The following is a 23,696-nucleotide window of genomic DNA, read 5'->3' as shown; positions in this document are numbered from 1 at the left end:
CCAGTGACTTAGCTGCCTTGGGCGGCACTGCTGTAAATTAATGCTCAAGAAAAGCATGCCCTGTCCCCTGCTTCGCTGGGGGTTTCCAGGGTGTGTCTGCACGGCCACTGCCCTTTCTAGTGTATTTAAAAGACCCGTGACAAGTGCAAACCTCCCGCCTCTGTGCCTACGTGTGACGCAGAGACTACGCCATCAGTGCGATTGTGGAAAGATCAAAACCATTTAGGAGAAGGAGTTGGCAGCTGCACAAGGCCGTGCTTCCCTGTAAGCTGATTCCCCTCCAGACTCGAGTTTTCGGTTTAGAGAAAAACTCCCAAGGATGAAGAGGCTCTCTGAAGGCCCTCGCCTTGCCCCGGCCCGCAGAGGCTGTTAAGTGTAGGAGGCGGGCTGAGTGCAGAGAGGGAGACCAGGAGATGAGTGGGCCAGGGGAAAGGAGGTGTTTGCTGACGCCCCTGGGGGAGGGAACCTTAGTTAACCCATTCACGTGCTGCCAAAGGACACTGCGAATGGTCCTAGGAGACATGGTGACCTCTGGGAACCTGCCACCAGGGAAGGTCATCGACAAGGCTGTGACTCTAAGCCCCCTGGGCCATGGGAACTCACGTGAGCACATGAGGCTGTTCAGGATGGGGAGTCGGGAGCAGGGGTGCTTCGGATGCGGGTGCTTCCCGGGCGGGCCTGCCGGGACCACGGCGCGCTGCTCCTCTCGGGGGAGGCGGTGACCCTCTGCCTCGTGCTCAGGAAGAAGACACGTGCAGACGCGGCTGGTGGAACCTCGCGCTTCTTCCCTCAACAGCGGGGACTGCTTCCTCCTGCTCTCCCCCCACCACTGCTTCCTGTGGGTTGGAGAGTTCGCCAACGTCATAGAGAAGGCGAAGGTCGGTATCTGAGGAACGAAAGTGGTCTCGTTTTGCATCTCCTTTAGACACAGGTAGAATGTTCTTCCAGTGGCCAGATCCCTAGAAAGCTTCTGAAACGTCCAGTGTTTCATTCAAGCGAGAGGGGACGGGCGTGTTTATTTTCCAGAAGGTCTCTGAAACGAGCTCCTGGAAAGTGCTTAAGGGGGATGTTTTCAAAGGAATCTGACCTGTGCCTCCAGGTTGAAAGTTCTGGTTCATCCTTCCTCCTGTGGAGAAAAAGAGCTGGCCCATCACTTCCAAGTTGTTTATCCCAGGTGTCTAGGAAGTTCTGCTGTGGATCTATTGAATGAGACTTTAGTGGGAAAAGACCAGGGAGTGGGTATCTTTATTTTAGGGGTTTTTTCCCCTTTATTTATTTATTTATTTATTTATTTATTTATTTATTTATTTTTAATTGAAGTAGAGTTGATTTACAATGTTTTAATTTCTGCTGTACAGCAAGGTGATTCAGTTATACGTATATATATATATATATATATATATATATACTTTTTCATATTCTTTTCCATGATGGTTTATCACAGGCTGTTGAATATAATTCCCTGTGCTGTACAGTAGGACCTTGTTGTTTATCCATTCTCTATATACTAGTTTGCATCTGCTAATCCCAAACTCCCACTCCATCCCTCTCCCACCCGCCCTCCCCCTTGGCAACCACAAGTCTGTTCCGTATGTCTGTGAGTCTGTTTCTATTTCGTAGATAAGTTCATTTGTGCCATATTTTAGATTCCACATGTAAGTGATATCATATGGTATTTGTTTTCTCTTTCTGACTTACTTCACTTAGTATGATCCATCTCTAGTTGCATCCATGTTGCTGCAAATGGCATTATTTTGTTCTTTTATATGGCTGAGGAGTGGGATGGGTATTTGTAAAAAGCTTCACGAATGATCGTTTGAATTTGAAGATGGACAAGTGTTGCTGTAAAGAATGGATACCCCTAGTCCTTTCGTTACATTTTCTTGACTTTTAGACAATCCCCACCCACCAGCCCCCCAGGACCCTGTGGTCACAAGGTTTTCCTTTCAGACGCGCTGTCTCTCTGCTCTGACTTCAGCATTGCCCCTCCATCTGACCGTGGGCTTGTCTGCCCAGGTAATTGTGTTCCTCTCTCTTTTTAGGCCTCAGAACTCGCAAGTTTAATTCAGACCAAGAGGGAACTTGGTTGTAGAGCTACTTATATCCAAACTATCGAAGAAGGAATTAATACACACACTCATGCAGCCAAAGACTTCTGGAAGCTTCTGGGTGGCCAAACCAGTTACCAGTGTAAGCGTTTACTGCATCTCAGAGAATGAGACTTGACTACCTTTCCTCCTCGCCTGCTTCCTTCTTCCAAACCAGCCTCTCTTCAGGGGGAAACATAATGTCCTCTTCCTGTTCTTGCCCCAAAGCTGCTGGAGACCCAAAGGAAGATGAGCTCTATGAAACGGCCATAATAGAAACCAACTGCATTTACCGACTAATGGATGACAAACTCGTTCCTGATGACGACTACTGGGGGAAGATTCCAAAGTGCTCCCTTCTGCAGTCAAAAGAGGTATAGTGAGTGGTCTGCCCTTCAGCGAGAAAGCCCTTGGCTCCGGGCTGCCCGGTAAAATAGGGAGTAAGTGCCCGACAGACGCTAGCCAGGGTTAGTGCTCATTGCAGACCAGACATCTTTTAATTTTTTTTTAAACTTTTATCTTATATTGGAGTATAGTTGATTTACAGTGTTTTTTTTAGTTTCTGGTGTACAGCAAAGTGATTCAGTTATACATATACATGTATCCTTTTTCAAATTCTTCTCCCATTTAGCTTATTACAGAATATTGAGCAGAGTTCCCTGGGCTATACAGTAGGTCTTTGTTGATTGTCTGTTTTAAATATAGTAGTGTGTACATGCAGAGACATCTTTTTAAAGGCTACCGATTTGTGATTTCAAACCATTACTGCCCTCTTAGATGCTGATACAGAATTCCGAATGTTGTTCAGAGGAGGCATGGGTCATTGCAGGCTTTTCTGTCTTAGGCCAGATGGAAATATGACTTAGCCCCATCTCTTGATTTCTGTATAAACATTAAATATTTTTCATTCCTTAAGTTTCAGAAAAAATAGCTGTATCTGTAGCGTATGGGCTTGCCAAGTAGTGTGCCGCTTTTTCCTCTCACAGCAGCACATATTTATTTTTACGAAATTACATATATTTCCAGCACCACTAAGTTTTTTTATTTTTTTTGGCTGCACCGCTCAGCTTGCGGGATCTTAGTTCCCCGACCAGGGATCGAACCCGAGCCCCTGGCAGTGGAAGCTGGAGTCCTAACTACTGGACTGCCAGGGAAGTCCCACCACTAAGTATTCTGAGTGTTGAGAAAAAAAGGGGAAGACACAAAAGGACTTTAAATTTTGTTGGGTAGAAGACTATTAGAAAGGATGTAATCCAAAGCTAGATTGACTGTATGACAAATTTAAACGGAGAAAAAATGTCACAGAAAAAGAAATCAGGAATGATTTTAAAGAGAAGGTGAAATTGAGCCTAGTTTGCAGTTAAGTAGAATTGGGATTGCTGGAAATTAGGAAGCAAGCATAGAACAAACCAACAGGCACGTAAGTAAGAGCATTGCGTTCATGTATTCGTTCACCAAACACTTAGTGAGCCCAACTGTAAATACACTGATAAGTACAGTATGGTCTTTGCCCTTGAGGGTCCTAGAATTGTATAGGGGAGAAAAGACATCACTGGGTCCTCAGTGCCATGTGAAGCGGCCCTTATAAGCTAAGTGAGTGAATGACAAAGGAGGAAAGGAGGAAGGGAGGGGGCGGGGAGGAAGACCTGCTTAAATAGCTGTTATGAATCAGAAGTGTTAGGTAGCCCGAGTGTTCGGGGGAGGGGGCGTTAACTTGGGCATTTAGGACCACAAGACAGAAATCATTCCCACAGGGCAGAGGCTGGCTTGGCTGGGCAGTACCCGCCGGCCAAGTCTTTTTGTGCTTGTACTGAATGCTCCATTAGCATCTGAATCATCACCTGTTGGACTCACGGTCACTAGAGACCCTGGTTCAACTGGAACATGCCCTTGAAGTCAGCACGTTCTTCTGTGCCATTTCCCCAGGTACTGGTGTTTGATTTTGGGAGCGAAGTTTACGTGTGGCACGGGAAAGAAGTCACATTAGCACAACGGAAAATAGCCTTTCAGCTGGCAAAGCACTTATGGAACGGAACCTTTGACTACGAGAATTGTGACATCAACCCCCTGGACCCTGGAGAGTGCAATCCGCTCATTCCCAGGTACCGCTGGGGCCCTGGGCAGCCAAGGCTCCCACCACAGTGTTTGGCCATCACCCTTGAGGGGTTTTAGTTTTCATAAATGATTGCAGTGCAGTACCGTGAGTATTCACAACGAGAACAGTGCTGTAGCTTTTCCCTAAGAAATACAGAAATATGGATGGTGTGGTCATCTGGAAGATGCTCCTGTTACATTTCATTTCTTGAAGTAAACAAATCAGTGCCACCTGCAGTATTCAGGTGCTGTTGTGACATATAATTTGTTGTTTAAACAAATGACTTGCTAATCTGAAAAGCTTGCCAGGTCCTGGAATTCAGCCATGGATCTGAAGGTGCAAAAGCAATGCACCTCTTTCTGATTTCACACCTTCCCAGCCTGGCCCTTGAATTCCATTTATCTGGCAGTAGATGATGCCTTTTTGAGGGAGGGAAGATGTGGTATTGAAATAATGATTGTAATTATAATATTTCCTACAGTCTACTGGACTTTTAAAAGTCATTTTGGCAAATCAGCCAAAGATGCACAAAACTCTCAGAAATATGGTCATGAAAGAAAGAATTCTTAAATGCAAAGGATCATTGTTTTTTATTTCTTAACTACCAGGAAAAAAGAGAAGTGCTTTTAAATTATGCGTGCCACCAAATGGCACATTAAAACTGCTTTTTAATGTTTTCAATTGAACTAACATACAGATTTCAACCTTCCTACCTAGTTTCCTGTTTTAGAATCCAATTATTGATTTTATTATTCATTGTCATTATAGAAACAATTCAAAATGATGTCAGTGTAGGTGAAAAGTTTTCAAATCCTTTTTAGGCAAGTGCACATTTAACATAAAATTAGTACTGAAACAACTAGTTTTTTAAGTCCTAAAGCTAAGACTAAAAAGAATGTTTTAGTTGGTATAGTAAAACAAAAAAAAATACTGAAGCATAAAAGCTGTGTGACGGACGATTTATATTTAGTCGTGACACCATCCGAGACGTGAAAGTAGATGAGCGGGCACCTAACCCGCCGGCTCTCAACACCTCCCAGATCAGAAGCATTGGAGAAGCTTTAAAAAAAATGCACGTGCCGGTCCTGGCCCAGGAGATGTGTTTTCAGTTTGGGTGGGGGGGGTGGTGGTGGTGGTTTGTGTGTCAGTGCATCTCAAAAGCTACCCCAGGGATTTTAAGGTACAGCCAAGGTAGAGCCCCCAGCCCTTCACCGAGGAGTCATGACTCAGCCCCGCTCAGACCTGCGAGTCAGGACAGAGGTAAGGTGCACCCAGCTTCACACCCTCACGCTGCAGACCTGCCCTCTGTGCTCCCTGACCTCACACATCCAAGATGGATTTCTCAGCTGAGACCAAGTGTCTTTCTACAGGCACCTTAGCGAGTCTGCAGAGTGGAATTAATTTATATAAAAGACAAGTCACTCAGCTATTTTCTGATAAGGACCACAGCCTTCAGGGTAGCCCTGAATTTTCCACAGTTGCTGATGTTTGGTTCCTAAGTCCCGGGAGCGTTGGCAGTGGAAGTATTTGCACACAGTGCCTTATCCTTTCAGACCCCTTTGAAACGGGCAGCCCCCCTTGATGTGCCTTAGCCGTGATGCCAGAAACTGTGGTCTGGACCAAACAGGACGTGACGAAGCGCGTCAGGGGCCACCGCAGGGCCCAGGAAGCACTGCCCCTCGGTCTGATGGTCCCAATCCACAAGCCAGGGTTGGTCTGGAAGGATGGGAATTACCTGCACCTTATCTTCAGGGCTCACCCCCTTCGGCACGTCTCTTCTTGGCTCTTCCCGTTTCTCAGTTAGCCGTGTCCCAAGCTCAGCGTCAGATTCTGAGACCCCACAGCAGTACCGACCTCCCGACCGGGCTACGCTGCTTCCTTCCCGTCTTTGTGCTCTACCCGCCCGCTGTCCCGTCCAGTGGCCTAGAGATCGATAGGCACAAAGTCACTTTATGATTTAGGAGAGTATGTTCACTTAGGGAACAGAGGAATTTCTTGTTCCTGGGGACTGTAGATCTCCATTGTAACATGACTTAAAAAAAGAGAGGATTCAGGGTGAGCATAAATTCCTCCCTCTGTTCATTAACCTGACGGACACGTGGCGAGCCCCCGCGGGTGAGCACGGGTGGCGTAAAGGAGGCGAGGAAGGCACGCGTGTGACTCCTGCCGGTGTTGAGCGCCCAGCCTAGCGTGCTGCCCCCCAGGGGACCCCAACACGAGAACTTGCTGGAATGCAAGGCAGGTCCAGTCCTGACGTGGGGCACATCACATTCAGGCACATCAGCTCCAAGGACACAGAGCCTTGCAAGGCTTTGGGCTAAGATAGCAAAACATCATATATTGGGTCACATAAGTGAAAACGAACCATTTATTCTGTCTACCATGTACATATTCTGAGTTTCTCTCACTAGCCACATGTGTTGGTTTTGGACTTCTTGGGTTCAGCATGACTTGTTTGATCTCGGTTCTTTTCCCATCCCCTCAACTCCCTGACCTGGCCTACAGAAAAGGACAGGGGCGGCCTGACTGGGCGATATTTGGGAGACTTACAGAACACAACGAGACGATTTTGTTCAAAGAGAAATTTCTCGATTGGACGGAACTGAAGAGACCTAACGAGAAGAACGCCAGCGAACTTGTCCAGCACAAGGTACGTGCGATGATCAAGCCCCAAACCTCGGGGCTTGGTTTGGGTCCCTGCAGAAGGGGCCTGAATGCTAAAAGGCTTCCTGGGGTTTACTAGGACAGCAAACCGGTCTCCAGTTACGTTCTGACTTCAGGAGGTGAAAGCAGCCGTGTTTGCGGCTCCAGGTTTATCGGCGTCCCGTTCACAGTCGTGGCTGTCTGCCCCCTAAACGCAGCCTTGCCTTAAGTGCCCTGACACAGCCTGAGCGCTGTACCTGAGGCCGTCCCACCGCCAGTGCAGTGTGCAGTGTGACAGGCTGCCTCCGGGCACGTCTGCGTTCTCTCCTAGGACGACCCGCGGGCGGAGGTCAAGCCTTACGACGTGACGCGGATGGTGCCGGTGCCCCAGACGACAGCCGGCACCGTGCTAGACGGGGTCAACGTGGGCCGGGGCTACGGCCTGGTGCCAGGGGACGACCGCAGGCAGTTGGAGATCGCCAGCGTGTCGGTGGACGTCTGGCACATCCTGGAATTCGACTACAGCAGGCTCCCCAAGCAGAGCATTGGGCAGTTCCACGAGGGCGACGCCTACGTGGTCAAGTGGAAGTTCATCGTGAGCACGGCAGGTGAGTGAGCGCTCGCGTGTCCCCCGAGCCCCGCCGCGGGGACCGCGGCTGCCAGATCCGGAGTGCGTGCCGCGTCTGCCCCAGCCGCGGGCGAAGGGCTAGTCGAGGCGTTCCCTTTGAGAACCTCTTCGTAAGCCTCGTGGATAGATTCCCAACACCCCACCGTGGCCGACAGCTGTGAGGTTTCCCTCTAGAAAGCCGACTGGCATGGTAAGGTTTCTCTGCCGCCCTCACGCCTCCCCTGCCCCGTCCCCAGAGGTTTCCTAGGAAAGTGATGATCTGTCTCCACATGACGGTCACCATGTGGCTGGACGCTGCCGAAATGAAAGCCATGAAGTAACACAGAGCCGACGCGTCAGAGCTGAAACGAGAGGGTGCCATCACGTCACAGTAAATCCACGCACAGAAGACGTGTTCAGAATGAAAGGCTATTTCCTCTGAGGCCGAGAGCGCTGAGGGCGCTCTGTGGATCTGGCGGAATAAATACACGGTCAGAGCTACTCATGGTTCCCATGGGCGCTGTGCTCTGTGTGGCAAAAGAAGACACTCCGTGCGGTGCTCTGCGCTAGAGGCGGTGAGGGCGGAGAGCAGCAGATTTGGGAGAAATAATCCCTTTTTCTCGCCAAGAAGAAAGCACGAATCAGGCTGTCCACGGTGTCCCTCAGCCCTGCGCATTTAGGAGACAGTTTATGACACAACTCGGTGGCTCCGAGGTTCACTTGCCAAGGGAGTTTGTTCACCTCTTTCCAGCCCCCTTGCCGTCCGGCTGTGGCTGCCCCGCCGGGCACAGGGCGCCGGCCACTGTTAACTGATCAAACACCTGCAGCCTCAGAGCCATGTGGTTTCTTTCCTAATGTACCTCTGTGCTCTGTGGGTAAGACACTTTTTAAAACTTATTTTATTGAAGTATAGTTGATTTGCAATGTGTAATTTCTGCTGTACAGCAAAGTGACTCAGTTAGACATATATATATTCTTTTTCATATTCTTTTCCATGATGGTTTATCACAGGATATTGAATATGGTTCCCTGGGCTCTACAGTAGGACCTTGTTGTTTATCCATCCTATGTATACTAGTTTGCATCTGCTAACCCCACACTCCCAGTCCTTCCCTCCCCCACCCCCCTCCCCCTTGGCAACCACAAGGCTGTTCTCTATGGCTGTGAGTCGGCTTCCATTTTGTAGATTAGTTCATTTGTATCATATTTTAGATTCCACATGTAAGTGATATTATATGGTATTTGTCTTTCTCTGTCTGACTTACTTCAGTTAGTATGATAATCTCTAGGTCCATCCATGTTGCTGCAAATGGCATGAGTTTGTCCTTTTTTATGGTTGAGTAATACTCCATTGTGTGTATGTGTATGTGTGTGTGTGTGTATATGTGTGTATATATATATATATACACACACACATACATACATACACACCACATCTTCCTGATCCATTCATCTATCAATGGACATTTAGGTTGCTTCCATGTCTTGGCTGTTGGTGAATAGTGCTGCTATGAACATAGGGGTGCAGGTATCTTTTTGAATTATAGTTTTGTCCAGGTATATTCCCAGTAGTGGGATTGCTGGATCATATGGTAATTCTATTTTTAGGTTTTTAAGGAAACTCCATCCTGTTCTCCATAGTGTTTATATCAATTTACATTCCCACCAGCAGTGTAGAAGGATTCCCTTTTCTCCACACCCTCTCCAGCATCTGTTATTTGTAGAGGTTTTAATGATGGCCATTCTGACCAGTGTGAGGTGGTACCTCGTAGTTTTGATTTGCATTTCTCTAATAATTCGCCATGTTGAGCATCTTTTCATGTGCCTGTTGACCATCTGTATGTCTTCTTTGGGGAAATGTCTATTTAGGTCTTCTGCCCATTTTTCAATTGGGTTGCTTATTTTTTGTTGTTGTTGAGTTGTATGAACTCTTAGTCACATCATTTGCAAATATTTCCTCCCAGTCCGTAGCTGTCTTTTCATTTTGTTGATGGTTTCCTTTGCTGTGCAAAAGCTTCTAAGTCTGATTAGGTCCCATTTGTTTATTTTTGCTTTTATTTCTATTGCCTTGGGAGACTGACCTAAGAAAACATTGGTACAATTTATGCCAGAAAATGTTTTGCCTGTGTTCTCTTCTAGGAGTTTTATGGTGTCATGTCTTATGTTTAAGGAATAAGACACTTCTTTCGGGTGTCAGTAAATATTCCTGGCCCTGCCTTCCAGAAGCATATGGTATAAATGACGGGGGGCAAGTATGGAAGAGGTGCTTGCCTCCTGCTGGGGTAGGAGAGCTCCGTTCCCTGAATAGGATCTGGCGGCTGTGGGAAAGCCCAGCGGCCGATGGGCAGGCATCGCAGGTGGGGCAGGAGGACTGCGGGCCTAGAGGCACCGCTCTGGGCTTCACCACCCTCGCTCGTTGAGTACCTCACGGAGGCTCCATGGGATGTGTTCTGTCCTTTCGCTAACTTCTCAGATGAGGAACAGGACACCAAGATTAAGGAACGCCCCGTGAAGTCACACAGCTAGAACAGGGCTGGACACTAAAAGCCCCTTTTTTTACCCAAGGAGGCCTTATAGCCTGGGTCTCAGTCTTCTCTCAGGCCCCACATGCCAGCTGTGTAACTTGGGGAAAGTTACTTAACCTGTCTGAGCCTCGGTTTTCTCACCTGGAAAACAGAGCTTCTAATACCCAGCTCGCAGGGTCCTAGGATCTGGCGCGTGATGTTTAGCACAGAGCCGACCGCTTACTTGTGTGAGCGTACAGGAAATCATCATCGCTGACGTTCTAAGCGGCCAAAGCATAGTTCCTGCATTGAACTTGAAGATCAGATAACGTGGATCCACCCCAAACGATAGCAGTTCTCAGAGGGTCTCTATTGTGGGTGTAGGCTCCTGAGTGTGTACAGAGTTGGCAAGCTGAATACTAATCTGCGCCGCTTGGCGAGAAAGACAATAAGAGAGAATTTAGTGGGGAAAGATCTACTGACCTTTGGTGTCGTGGACCTGCACCCATCGTTCTCATCCTTAAGATACAGGAAGTGAAGGGACTTGGTGTTTTACAAAACCACACTGGGCACTACAGTTTGAAATTCAGTCGTTTCCTTACCTCAGCTGTTAGATATAAAACAAGAATGGTCAGTGAAAGGATGACTAAAACGATATGAAAATGAATTAATTTTAAAAACAGATCTCAGGTTTCTGAGGTCTTCCTTGACTATTTACTTGGAGACCCCTAAGAAACGCTGATTTGACCCAGGCAAATACTTGCTGTATTTCTCCCCGGTGAACAAGGTACATGTCATGGCCCGATCCAGCAGCACCGTTATGGGCAAAGTGACAGCTTTGATCAAGCCCAGCTGCGGAGGATTAAGCGAGGCCGGGCAGCGCTCAGATTCCAGGCCGTCCCTCGGAGGGCAGAAAAGCGCGGCCTGATGGCATCTGCAGCTGCCCCGTGGTTGTCACGGAAGCCCCGGCCCCGCGGTGTCAGCTGGTCCAGCCCTCACGCTGCTCAGACCCCACATGGGGCCGCACCTGCCAACGGGGCTGAGCCCGGGGCCCCTCTGGGGCGGGCCCAGCAGACAGCAGTCCCGGGAGACACAGCACAGTCGCCCTCTTGGCGGACGCCGGGCAGCGTGCGCCTTGGGAAGTGAACTGTGGCCCCCAGACTAGGGAGCCCAGAGGCCCTGGTGGTCAGTGTCCTGCCCCAGAGGCTGCCTCAGGCGCTGCAGGGTGTGACTCGTGTCCCCCCAGGGTCAGGAAACAGGCAGCTCTGGGTACCCAGGGACACTGCGTCAGGCCACGCTGGAGCCCCATCCAGGGGCCGAGTTCCTATAGTAGGGGGTCGATAAATGGGGTCCGGCTGCAAGACCACGCGCAATGAGCAACTCGCTCTTCATACCTCAGTTTTCTGTCACTTCATAAACGCAGCTTCTGGTGGTGAACTCCCTCTTGAAAGCAGGGTGGATGCATCGACACGCTAAATGCGGCCTCGGGTCAAGGCCGCAAAGATGATAGTCCAGCAGCTGTTACTAGTATAGCTTAGCCTTTAATCTGCTAAAATTAAAACTAAATAAATGAGTCAAAAAGTAAGTTGTACATAGGATTAAATTTGGGGTATGCTGAAGAAAACTGCAAGGAAAATTCATGAAAACTTTTATGGAATATTTTTAAGGAAATATCCTATTTTAGGTATATACACACAAGCCCATTTTTGAATGTTAGGATGTAAAACATTGGTTATTCAAGCATGAACGTATATTTACACAAAGTGCTACCCAATTCCAAGATATGTGTCAGCTGCTGTGATCTGTGATCTGTTTTAAGCATATCTCTCCCCAGTAATCTAGTTGACATGACTAAGTTTCACTACTTTGAAGAGTGTGGGATTGCTAATCAAAGGTAGACGTTTGTTCCTATCTAAATTAGCGGAAACTTCAATGGAGTGGCTTCCAGATTAACAGTGGATATGTGTGTATCATCTATTCATGGATGGTTCCTATTCACTTTGCCCACTTCAAACTACACAAACTTGACCATTTCAGGTTCATAGTAGAAGGCACTAAGGGCTGAGCTTGGTCAGAATCCTTTAAGAATTCTCATAATCATTCATGAAAATTGTTCTAGAGGACTTTGATAAAGGGTCCCCCACCCCAAAAAATCACATATGGCCCCTGACCTCTTAAGAACTTGAAAACAACGAGCTTTCTTCTTACCTTTGAAACTTAAGACAGCTGTGATTTTTTTTAATGCTTTTTTTTTTTTTTTTTTTTTAACTATTTATTTATTTATGGTTATGTTGGGTCTTCGTTTCTGTGCGAGGGCTTTCTCTAGTTGTGGCAAGCGGGGGCCACTCTTCATTGTGGTGTGCGGGCCTCTCACTATCGCGGCCTCTCTTGTTGCGGAGCACAGGCTCCAGACGCGCAAGCTCAGTAATTGTGGCTCACGGGCCCAGCCGCTCCGCGGCATGTGGGATCTTCCCAGACCAGGGCTCGAACCCGTGTCCCCCGCACCGGCAGGCAGACTCTCAACCACTGTGCCACCAGGGAAGCCCGACAGCTGTGATTTTATCGGTGGGACTGGAGCTGAGGAGGACTGAGGTCGTATAGAACCAGGGAATCCAGTTATTATTCTTTTCTTTTTTTTAATTAATTTTATTTATTTTTGGCTGCATTGGATCTTCGTTGCTGTGCGCGGCTTTCTCTAGTTGTGGTGAGCGGGGTCTACTCTTCGTTGCGGTGCACACGCTTCTCATTGTGGTGGCTTCTCTTGTTGCAGAGCACGGGCTCTAGGCGCGTGGGCTCAGTAGTTGTGGCTCGCGGGCTCTAGAGCGCAGGCTCAGTAGTTGTGGCTCGCGGGCTCTAGAGCATAGGCTCAGTAGTTGTGGCACGTGGGCTCAGTAGTTGTGGCTCATGGGCTCTAGAGTGCAGGCTCAGCAGTTGTGGCATGTGGGCTCAGTAGTTGTGGTGCACGGGCTCAGCAGTTGTGGCTCGTGGGCTCTAGAGCGCAGGCTCAGTAGTTGTGGCACATGGGCTTCATTGCTTCTTGGCATGTGGTATCTTCCTGGACCAGGGCTCAAACCTGTGTCCCCTGCATTGGCAGGTGGATTCTTAACCACTGTGCTACCAGGGAAGCCCCAGTTATTCTTGATTGCTAACACGTTTGGGTACCATAGCCACCTGCATCCTCCCTGGGTTGACCCCACCTGGGGCCACCGGGGCATCTGAGTCGAGAACTTAGTCTCCGGACGCCACTCGGCCTAGAAGGCTCTGCCTCGCGGTCCCTGTCACTCGGGCCTCTGCTCACGTGCCTCCTCGGAAAGGTCTTCCCCCACCAGGCACTCGCAGCAGCTCTCCCCCGCCCCATGTCACATCCCGTCTTTTCCTCACAGCACCTCCCACCCTCTGAAGCTGCCTTGCTCAGCACCATAGCCCCAGTATCCTGAAGAGTCCCTGGCACATAGTAGGTCCTCAGTAAATATCTGCTGAATAAAGAAATGAGGGAAATCTGGAGAGAGATCTATTCCGAAAGGTTGCAGTTTGGGGTCTGAAATACCACCTGAAACGACCACTTGCCCAAAGAACCTTCCGTGACTGCCCTTCAGCGGGGCCTGTGTTCCGTGTGCTGCTGACGTCTATCCAATGACCGCGCGGCCCCAGACAGTGAGGATGAGCAGCCCTTAATCCTGGCTGCAGCCCTGGTGGCCACTATCATTTAAATCCCTGATTATTTTGTGAAAGCCATAGGTCAGCAATTTCTCTCTCCCCTTTCTGACACAACTTGGACACTTCAAAGTGGTTTTTTTACTAGAATAGTCTTAGCAGACTACATTTTTTCCTTCGTGCTTAAAGCTGGCCCAGCAGTCGTTTGCAGTATCTTTTCTCCCCCAGCTGACCTTCTGCCAAAGGATGGCGTAATGTGGAAAATGCGTTTGTGTCTTCGGGAGCCCTTGGCCCTGCTCTGGCGTCCCCACTTTTCTCTGTCACACACTTGGATGGTCTGCCACCTCCCCCAGGATGGCAGGTGTTTGTCTTAGGGTATCAGGAGGGCCCTGCAGATCATTTTTCTCCAGTTTGGAGGCTCAGGATCCGTTAGCTAGAAGAAAGGTGGTTTCTCTCTCCTCCAAAGCCATGATCGATGGTCCCTCCAGCTGTGAACGATCGCTCCCCAGCGCCGCACCCCAGAGCTGCTCCTTTGCTGTTTGTCCTCGCAGGGCCTGGGGGCCTGAGCTGGCACTGGCTCCTCCTGCGGTTTATCTGCTGCTCATCCCGCGCTCTGCTCTCGTGTGTCCGCAGTGGGAAGTCGGCAGAAGGGGGAACACCCGGTCAGGGTGGCCGGCAAAGAGAAGTGCGTCTACTTCTTCTGGCAAGGCCGGCAGTCGACCGTGAGTGAGAAGGGCACATCGGCTCTGATGACGGTGCAGCTGGACGAGGAAAGGGGAGCCCAGGTAAGTTCTGGAGGCAGACGCGCCAGAAATGAGGGAGCTGGCCTCTCCGGGAGCCGGAGGGTGTGTGGCCTGGTCCCCTCAACACAAAGACAGTATCGTCCAAAGCCCCTTTAGTCCTGGTCCGGCTTCTCCAGATGTCAGGCTCTGCCTCATCTTTCATCTCCCCACCTCCTCACCAGGAAGGCAGACCTCTCGTAATATGACCTTAAAGTACACCTGCAAATAGTAAACCCACAAAACAAGTGCAGAGAGCCCATGGGTGGTTTTTTTTTAAGTTTCCACTTGACTGATCATCAAGGAATTAAAGAGATGCCATTTTCCACTCCTCAAATGGCAGAGATTTTTAAAAGAATAGATCCAGGGCTGGCAAGGATTCAGTAGGATGGGTACCCGTGCCTGCTTCCACTGAGAAGTGTAAACTGAAATACCCATCCTGAAAGCAACCATGGCTTAGGAACCTTAAGATGCTCATACACTTTGATCAGTGATTCCACTTACACAAATCCATCCTAAGGAGGTATCAGTGATTGATGTAAACATTGAGTCTGCCCATCATCTGCGTTCCTCACAGCAGCCTGAGTGATTTTTCTAGGACACGTCAGATGGTGCCCCTCCTTGTTCTCCATCACACTCGGACTACCGTCTGAGGGTCTCCCGGGGGTCAGCCCTGCACCCGCCCTCCAACCTCCCTCTTCTTGCACCTGGTCAGGCCACTCCCACCTCCTTGCAGTTCCTAGACACACCTCTTTCCGCCCACCCCAGGGCCTTTGCACTGATTCCCCAGCCTGGAACACTTCCTCTGAAACCTTACATGATTCAGGTTTCTGTTTGAATGTCACCTCCATGTTTTATCCACATCCCTCCCCATTTCCCTATCCTTCTCTGTCCCTTTGCTCTGCTTTATTTTTTCATAGCACTTACCCCTACGTAAAACAACATTCATTTTGTTTATTTATTTATTCTTTGTCTTCCCCATAAGCATGAAAGAGACTATGTCTGTCCTGGTCTTACCCCCCATTATAACCCCAGGGCCTGCATGATGCCTGGCAGGTACCACTACCCAAAGTCAAGGTTTTGAAAGCATTTCTTTTTAATGTTTCATCCCTTCATTACCAGTAATTAAGAGTTAACTCAACTCTGGGGTTTTGGGGACCATAACAACACCCTGTGCAGATCCTTTCACTATCTTGGATGAATAGTTAAGAATAGCATCAGGAAAGAGAGCAGAGGAATTTTCTCCAGAAATAGATCCATACTCACTCAGCCTTCCAGGTTCCTAAGAACCAATCCTCTTCCCTAAAAAGTGTTTAATGCAGATGTTCTACTATGGACTATATTTTCCAAATAGCTTTCAGGGACAAACAGTTGTTAATTTATTCCTCATAGTGGATCATTTCAACTGTTTTTTTTTTTTTTTTCTTGTAAAGGCTGTGAACGAGTATGTTTTATCATGCCTTCAAAATCATCCTTAGAGTTTTGAGTCTTAATCTAATTGGAGCATTTAATTTTTTTAATCAATCCAACGGATGGAAAATCACTGCAGAAATAGAAAACACTGCCACAGAAAGGCTCTTAATGACACAGAATGGGCCCGGAGATTGATAAGTTAACTCATGGTGAGAAATGTGTCCTACCTTTCAGTGCTCCCCAACTGCCAGGCTCAGTAAACATTTCCTTGTTTAAGGGGCGATATCTTGGCAAAGTTGAGAGTCAGTTGACTCAGCCCTACGTACGTTCTTGTTACTCTGGTGCATCTCACGCTGATGCGTAATTGTTGTGCTGACAGAGGCGCCGCTGAGTGACAGGCCCTGTGAGTGGACCAGAGCCTGCAAGAGACAGTTCTTTTCCCCGGAATCACTAATCAGTGATTAGTCATTCTCACTGCTGAGAGGTTTTCTTTATTAAAAACATGTTTAAATTAATCACGTTATATCCGTACCGTGGAACACTGCCATTAAAATATCAAAATTCATGTTAAGAAACTTATGTGATGACAGAAAAACGTCAGTTGAAGAAAATCCAGGGATAAAGCAACATAAAAAAAACAGCAATCCTATTTGGGAAAAATGTATACCTGAAAAATACTTTGTATTATAGGAAAGCTATACGCCAGAATTGTAATAGTGTTCTCTATAAATCACAGTATTATCAGTGGCTTTTATTTGTACTTCTCAGTATTTTTCAGATTTTCGACAACAGGCATGTGTTATTTTTATGACTCTGCAAAACCAGGACATGTGACTCACTGTAATTGTGTTTAAATCGGAAGGTCCAGGTCCTGCAGGGCAAGGAGCCCCCCTGTTTTCTGCAGTGTTTCCAGGGGGGGATGGTGGTCCACTCCGGGAGACGGGAGGAGGAAGAAGAAAACACACAAAGTGAGTCACTTTTGCTGTTGGAATTCGATTCTGTTCTTTCTCTCCGGGAAGGTATTTTTATAGGCATGGGGCTTTAGATTAACTCTCTCTTCATGTAGCTGTGGCGTGACCAGCGAAGGCCTCCTGATGTCTGCCTTATAAATCAGCTTTCTGGGTGCCCCTCCCCTCCCCGTTCCTTCCGTGGAGTTGCCTTCAGAAAGCAGCTTTGCATAAAGGAGGCCGCAAGATGGCTTGACCTTACACTGGATCCTGGAGGGGGGAAAAAAATCAGTGATCTTCTCTTCTAAATTATGAGAATTTTGTTGACCAGCATCCAAAAAAAAAAAAATCATAGTTTTAGAGCCTCTTAAAAAAATATGCCTGTCATGACTTACCTAGGTCTTCGTAAGTAAATCATGTAAAACTGGTTTTTCTGCATCGTGCACTTTGGGCAGCCTGCTTGTCACTAACTCCAACAAGACTGGCTTTCTGGGACTCCGTGAGACCGCGGCCTGGCCTCCACCTGCCCCTCCAGACCCAGAGAGGAGGCGGGGCGTGGGCTGTCCTGCAGGCACCCCCCCCCCCACCCCCGCCCGGCGCGGCCGCGTCCTGACTGTGCCACCGGTGCCCCCTGCAGGCGAGTGGAGACTGTACTGTGTGCGCGGAGAAGTGCCCGTGGAAGGGAACTTGCTGGAGGTGGCCTGTCACTGCAGCAGCCTGAGGTCCAGGACGTCCATGGTCGTCCTCAACGTCCACAAAGCCCTCATCTACCTGTGGCACGGATGCAAAGCCCAGGCCCACACGAAGGAGGTCGGAAGGACTGCGGCCAATAAAATCAAGGAACAGTGAGTGCTGTGTGTGTGAGCCCCTCTCCCGAGGGCTTCCCGGGTGCAGGCTAAGGATCCCAAGGTCCCCGTGGACGCCCCGTGTGCCCAGAGTGACTCAACGTGGGAAGCTGAGCCCCACGTGGTCAGGGGCCCTGAAGGTCCAAGTTCATGTGACACGTGTCCAGCCCAAACCTCCCCCGTGAGGGCCTCCCCGCTTCCTGAGGACTTACCTGCCTCTGTAAAAGGCACAGGACCCCCCCCCACCAGCACCTTCTTTGAAGGTGTGATTTGGCTTTTGAATTGTCAACCTGGAGTCCTTGGTTATTTAAAGAGCAAATTTCAAATATCATTTAGGGGAGCAGAGTTGGTTTTATCGGAGCAGTGGAAGGTTTAAGGGCATTTAGCCAAAGAGAGTTGGGAGACCACCCACTGTGTCAGACTGAGGAATGCCCCCTCCTTCAAGGACAAGCGTGTTTCCCAGCGTCCCAGGCAGCTGCCCGAGCGCTGGGGTCCCTTCCTTTCCCAGGCAGGCACCCACAGGTGCCCACGACCCAGAGACAGCGCAGCGTGACAGCCCTAGGTGAGGACCCAGCCTGGGGAGGGGACGGCGGGGAGAGCCCAGAAGCAGCTCTGCCACCTGCCCAGGTGCCTGTGTGCGTCCCGGGCAGCCAAAGAGCCCAGTGCCCTCCACCCCCCGCCCCCGGCACTGGGGACATGCCCAGTGGTTCCTCGGGCTGAGACCCGGGAGGACCTTGGTGATACCTGTACAGTGGCAACGAAGAGTCTCCCAGGGCCACATCCCACCAGGTGCCATCTGGTAAAATTCATTCTCTGGGCACCAAAGCAGTGCGGTCAGGGTCTGCTTCCCCCGACAGCGCACATGTGACCCAGCGCACGTGGAGAGCAGGAGGGGAGGGACCTTTCAGCTGGCGGGCAGCTGTGAAGCGAGATGCTTCATCTCCAGACATCATGCTGAGGGCCAGGAAGCTGGATGATAGACAGGGTTCAGCCAGGTCTCACATGGCACTGAGGCCCATCAGATTCGTCCCTGGACCCCTGAGAAAAAACAAAATGAATAACTTATCCCCTCATTCAACAAACGCTTATTGAGCCGCCGCCTGAAGTCACGCACAGATCTAGGGACCAGGGCCATGCGAGGGGACACACCCAACCCTGGGACGAGGAACAGTAAACATGTATGTGACATATAAAAACACTGATTGTCTTCATCATGGCTTCTCTGTAATCCGACGTTCCTCTCTAAGGGCCAAGCCAACCCCTCCCTGCTGCACACACTCAGATACTACAGAGCGTGTTTTCATTCATTACAAGAATTGTTCGAGTTAGAAAGCAGGAGCGAGCTGGTGAACCGACCTGTAGGTTTAGTAGGGAACAATTTTGTGCTGCCCTCCCTTCTGGGCCTGATAGAAACTCTGGGACTCTCTCTGTGCAGATGTCCCCTGGAGGCCGGTCTGCACAGTAGCAGCAAAGTGACGATTCACGAGTGTGACGAAGGGTCGGAGCCCCTGGGGTTCTGGGACGCTCTGGGGAGGAGAGACCGGAAGGCCTACGACTGCATGCTCCAAGGTAACCCCGGCCCCCGCGCCTCGAGCACCAGCTCACTCTGCGCGTTTACGTGCACGTGCTCCGTACAGCACGCCAGGAGCTACACCCAGGCCGACTCCTCTGGGGCCAACAACACGACAAGGAGGCTAAAGAACACATATGGCTGATCCTGATGCCAAGGAAAAGCTGTGTGTGTCAGAAAAGAGGTGCAGGTGACAGAGGTGGAGAGCTAAGAAGGAAGATTTCTTCCACCAGGGAAAAATCACACAGGGCTCCGTGGAAGACAGCACTTACCGGAGGCTTGGAGGTGTAGGTGTGGCTTGGAGAGAAGTGGAGGAGGGGGGGAGCATTCCAGGAAACGAGCTGAGCACAGCGTGAAGCTCTGGAACAAGACGCTTTCGGTGTAGCCGGCATCCAGGGTGCAGGGAAATAGTGGGGTTTAAATGAGAGAGTGGGTCGGTCTTGTCTTTAAATACACAAAATACAGATCGACATACGTGCAGAATAACGTTAAGAAAAAAGCTAACAATTACTAAGCCGTTAAGGCGAGCCAGACCCTGTCTAAACACCTGCTGGACGTTCACTCACTCAGTGCTCACAACCCAACAAGCTGCCCTGGTCGCCGATGGGGAAACCGAGGCCTGGGGTGATTAATCAGCTTGCCCGGGTTGGATGACAGTGGGATGTCCTCATGACCGCACCACCATACTGCCTCTCAGCTTTTACAAACTTTTACATATAGGTTTAAAGTACAGTTGACCCTTGAACAACATGGGGGTTAAGGGCCAACCCCGCACACACACAAACACACACACGTCGAAAATCCATATGTAACTTGTAACTCCCACCAAACTTCTCTACTCATAGCCCACTGCTGACCGAGAACCTTACCGAGAACATAAAGAGTTAACGCACAGTTTGTAGGTTATGTGTATTAAATACTGTAATTCTTACCATAAAGTACGCTGGAGAAAAGGAGATGTTATTAAGACAATCATAAGGAAGAGAAATTACATTTACTGTATCGTATTTATCGATACCATAAATTTACATCATCTGTTTACGAAATGAAGCATTTGTCAGTACCTACATCAATATTCTCTTAGATACAAAACACTATAGATGTTATACGTACTACTAACACTAGACATCAAAAATGAAAAGATAACGTGAAAAAGAAATTCATATATACAGGTATAAGGAAGAAGCAGCAATATGATTACTTTACAATTGGCTAGTGTCATTGATACAACTGCTTCACAGTAGCCCAGCCTATACACAATTGAACAGTTATAAAATTTTTATGGCATACAGTGTTACAGTCCTATTCATAATAAAGTATTGGAAACACTGTTACATTTTTATAAAAATCACTTACCCGTGATGATAGGCTGATACACAGCTTCCCCAATTATAAGAGAGAGAGGCATACTGTACGGTAATGTAATTCTTTGAAAGCAAAGCTATAAAACAGTAAGAAAACTAACACATTTTATTTTCAACATCACTCACCTCATGCCTATGTAAGGACAGGCTAGTATCTACATATATTTGATGCATTCATGACATACCTAAATTTTCTTACTTTTTTCAATATTTCTAGGCTATTCGGTTTGTCTGCAGGTTTTTTTCAGTGTCACAAATCTCCAAAAAATTTTTCCAGTATATTTGTTGAAAGAAAGATCTCCATGTATTAAGTGGACCTGTGCAGTTCAAACCTGTGTTGTTCAAGGATTAACTGTACTGCATATTGATGATGGGAAATGTTTGAAAGTACAAAGAAATTAAGAAAGAAAATAAGATCCTTATAATCCCGTCTTTCAAAGATGTGAACCAGAATTAACATTTCTTTACGCAATAAATACTTATTTTTTAAAATAAAATTTGGACAGCATTCTTTATACACACTGTTTTGCAACCTGCTTTTTCCCCTTAATTTATTATGAACAATTTCCCAAATCCTATTTTAATGTTTAGACTTTTAATGGCTTGCAGGGTATTTCATGAGTATATCTGCCACTCTCTACTTAGCCTGTGCCCTATAGTTGGAGAGCTGAGTTCTTTCCAGTTTTTCTCTAACAATAATAAAGTTGCAAATAATTTTCAAAAGAATTATCTGCATTCATTTCCAGTTAAGGTAAATTCCTAGACATGGAGCTCCTTTGTTGAAGTTACTATAAAAGTTACAGTTACACATCAGCAAGCGTCACCAGAACACTGGCACCAAATTCCACTCTCCCCAGCAATTCACAGTTGTGTACATTTCACAGCACAGTCATACACTCAGTTTATTACGTTTTCCTGTTTGCCAACATTGATGGTAGAAATTACTGTCTAAACACTTATAACTTAATGTTTTAAATTAGAAGTACTGTTAAACGCTTTCTATATGTATTTTTTAGCCATTTGTACTTCCGTTTAGGTGAATATTTTATTTGTGCCTTCAGCACATTTTCTAGATATTTATTGTTTCGTTATTATATTCCTTTATAGACTACTAAGGATATTAACAGGTTTCCATATTTCCCATTTTGTCACTTGCCTTTTAGTGTTTGTTTGGTTGGGGGTGCTTTTTGTACAATGTAATTTTTCATTTTTATGTTGTTAATGCATAAATCTCTTCTCCTTGAATTATACTTCTTTTGTAATTATGATTAAAAAGGCCTTCCCCACCTCCAAGTTCAGATAAATCTTACCTCTTTTTACACTTTACAATGCTCTGATCATTTCATGTCTAACAAACATTAATTCTCCAATCCACCTGGAATTTACTTTGGTGCATATTTTGTCTTTAGCTTTTGTTCTCTTTTCTTTCAAAGATCCTGGAAATTTTAACTTCACGCCCCGCCTGTTCATCCTCAGCAGCTCCTCTGGCGATTTCTCAGCCACGGAGTTCATGTATCCCGCCCGAGACCCCTCTGTGGTCAATTCTATGCCCTTCCTGCAGGAAGACCTGTACAGCGCCCCGCAGCCAGGTATGGCCCACAGAAGGGGGTAGTCGTGCTGAGCCAGCAGAAGGCACGCCTTCCAAAAAGTCTTTTTACTTTTGCATCTAATAAGCAGTTTTTAATTTGCCAAGTACACTTTTTAATATTATCTCATTTAATCTTTATATTATCTCACTTAATCCTCACACCTCCCCCCCAAAGGAAGATGACATCAATCACATATTATAGTGTAAAAAACTGACCCTCAGTTACTCAACTCACCCAAATTCATCAGTTAAGAATAGGTTGAGTGCAACTGTGTCAGGCATGAGTCTCTGCTGTTCTCTCAGCCTTCCCGCCATCTTGCTGCTTCATGGTCTCCATGTGGCTGCCACTGCTCCAGCCATCATGTTTCTGTTCAAAACAGAAGGAAGAGTAGGGAAAAGGGCAATAATGATGGCCATGTCTCTCTCTCTCTCACCAGATAAAGCAAAAGCTTTCCCAGAAGCCCCCAGCAGACTTCCGTTTACATCCCCCTGGCCAGAGCTCTGTCCCATGGCCATCCCCCAGCTGCAAGGGAACCTTGCAAGAGTCGAAGGAGCAGGGGGTTGGGAGTATCTGTGGAGTGAGCCAAAGAGCAGTGTCTGCCATGCTGCACAGCAGGGCCAAGGCCCGTGTCTTCTGATTCCAAGGTCAGGGCTGTATCCACTTGACTGCCACCTCAAGGCAGAAGCTGTGCGCTCTTGTCGTGGGACAGTCACAGTCACCAGAGACCAGGCGGTAGAGACACTTGAGGCTGAGGTCGGCTGCCCCGGCCTCACAGCATCTCTGCTCTCATATTACAAGAGCCTGGAGTGGCACCAGGAACCTCCCGGACTCTGGCAGCCCCGGTCACCACCTAAAAACCTCGACGGTGCACACGGTCACAGGGTCATACTGGGGAACTACTAGCCAGTGTCTTAAAAGGGGCTGCTACTCACCTCTTCGTCCTGAGGCTCAGGATGGGTCTTCAGCCTCCACTGGGCTTTTCAGGCATGTGATTATCACAGAGTGATTATCACAGAATTCTGAGATGCAGGCTAGGAAAGGACTCAGGCGAGCTGGGCTGGCGGGTGTGAGAGCCCTTGACCACGTGGAAGCGTCAGGCTGACGGTCTGCTGGAGAGAAAAGGGAGCAGCACTTGATTTCCGAAGCCCGTTCCTCCCTGAAAGAACCAGGGACTCAGACCGCCTGCAGAGCAGCCCTGCGTGGGCCATGACCGCTGGTGACCCGAGGGCAAGCGTGATGTACTCCCCAGTGTTCAGCACGCATTTTGGGGATCAGCGGTGCTGACGACCCCTTGGGGGTCACGTGCGTCATCTGTCCCACTCTTCTCAACCGGCCAGGACCCAGAGGGCGGCTGCAGGAGGGGCAAAGGGGGAAGGCATGGGGGAGAGGGAGGAAAGAGCCCACCTCATCAACGCCATTGCTCTGCCTCGAGGCATCTCCTGATTCACCGTTCAAAGGGCCAAGACACCAGGGGCACCCTCCCCGTGGCCCTGAGTTTACCTGCCAAGGGGAGTCTCGCGCTGACCAAGGCGGCAGGGAGGGAGGCGTCGGTTCGGTGTGGGGCAGAGCCCCTGACTGTCTGCTCTGCTCCGCCCTCGC

At 48.4% G+C, this 23,696-nt stretch overlaps 1 protein-coding gene and 1 long non-coding RNA gene across 22 annotated transcripts in view; one reads left to right on the top strand and one right to left on the bottom strand.

Moving 5' to 3' along the window:
- SVIL (supervillin) overlaps positions 1 to 23,696 on the top strand; it is a 239,797-nt gene that overhangs the window by 211,318 nt on the left and 4,783 nt on the right. For 19 of the 20 annotated variants that reach the window (XM_082386363.1, XM_082386378.1, XM_082386365.1 and 16 more), the window contains 11 exons: positions 742 to 878; positions 2,043 to 2,190; positions 2,316 to 2,461; positions 4,014 to 4,189; positions 6,688 to 6,832; positions 7,157 to 7,433; positions 14,224 to 14,375; positions 16,645 to 16,750; positions 17,367 to 17,574; positions 19,010 to 19,143; positions 21,942 to 22,097. In XM_082386363.1, the coding sequence (XP_082242489.1) occupies positions 742 to 878; positions 2,043 to 2,190; positions 2,316 to 2,461; positions 4,014 to 4,189; positions 6,688 to 6,832; positions 7,157 to 7,433; positions 14,224 to 14,375; positions 16,645 to 16,750; positions 17,367 to 17,574; positions 19,010 to 19,143; positions 21,942 to 22,097 (1,785 nt within the window). Of the gene's footprint in view, positions 1 to 741; positions 879 to 2,042; positions 2,191 to 2,315; positions 2,462 to 4,013; positions 4,190 to 6,687; positions 6,833 to 7,156; positions 7,434 to 7,689; positions 8,308 to 14,223; positions 14,376 to 16,644; positions 16,751 to 17,366; positions 17,575 to 19,009; positions 19,144 to 21,941; positions 22,098 to 23,696 lie in introns of those variants that run through there. The other variant, XR_014242949.1, reaches the window with a different exon arrangement.
- LOC309626079 lies at positions 17,581 to 23,692 on the bottom strand. Of its 2 annotated transcripts, none has more exons than XR_014242951.1 (3): positions 22,332 to 23,692; positions 19,417 to 19,517; positions 17,581 to 18,612 (listed from the first exon to the last, which is right to left on the bottom strand). It is a non-coding gene; the product is annotated as an uncharacterized lncRNA (long non-coding RNA). The 2 variants fall into 2 exon arrangements; XR_014242952.1 differs by having other exon boundaries at positions 19,417 to 19,504.

The sequence above is a fragment of the Balaenoptera borealis genome, assembly GCF_965194805.1.
Source record: "Balaenoptera borealis genome assembly, chromosome: 3".
NCBI classification, from domain to species: Eukaryota; Metazoa; Chordata; class Mammalia; order Artiodactyla; family Balaenopteridae; genus Balaenoptera; species Balaenoptera borealis.
Note: the sequence above shows the minus strand (reverse complement) of the source record. Positions and strands in the feature narration are given on the sequence as shown.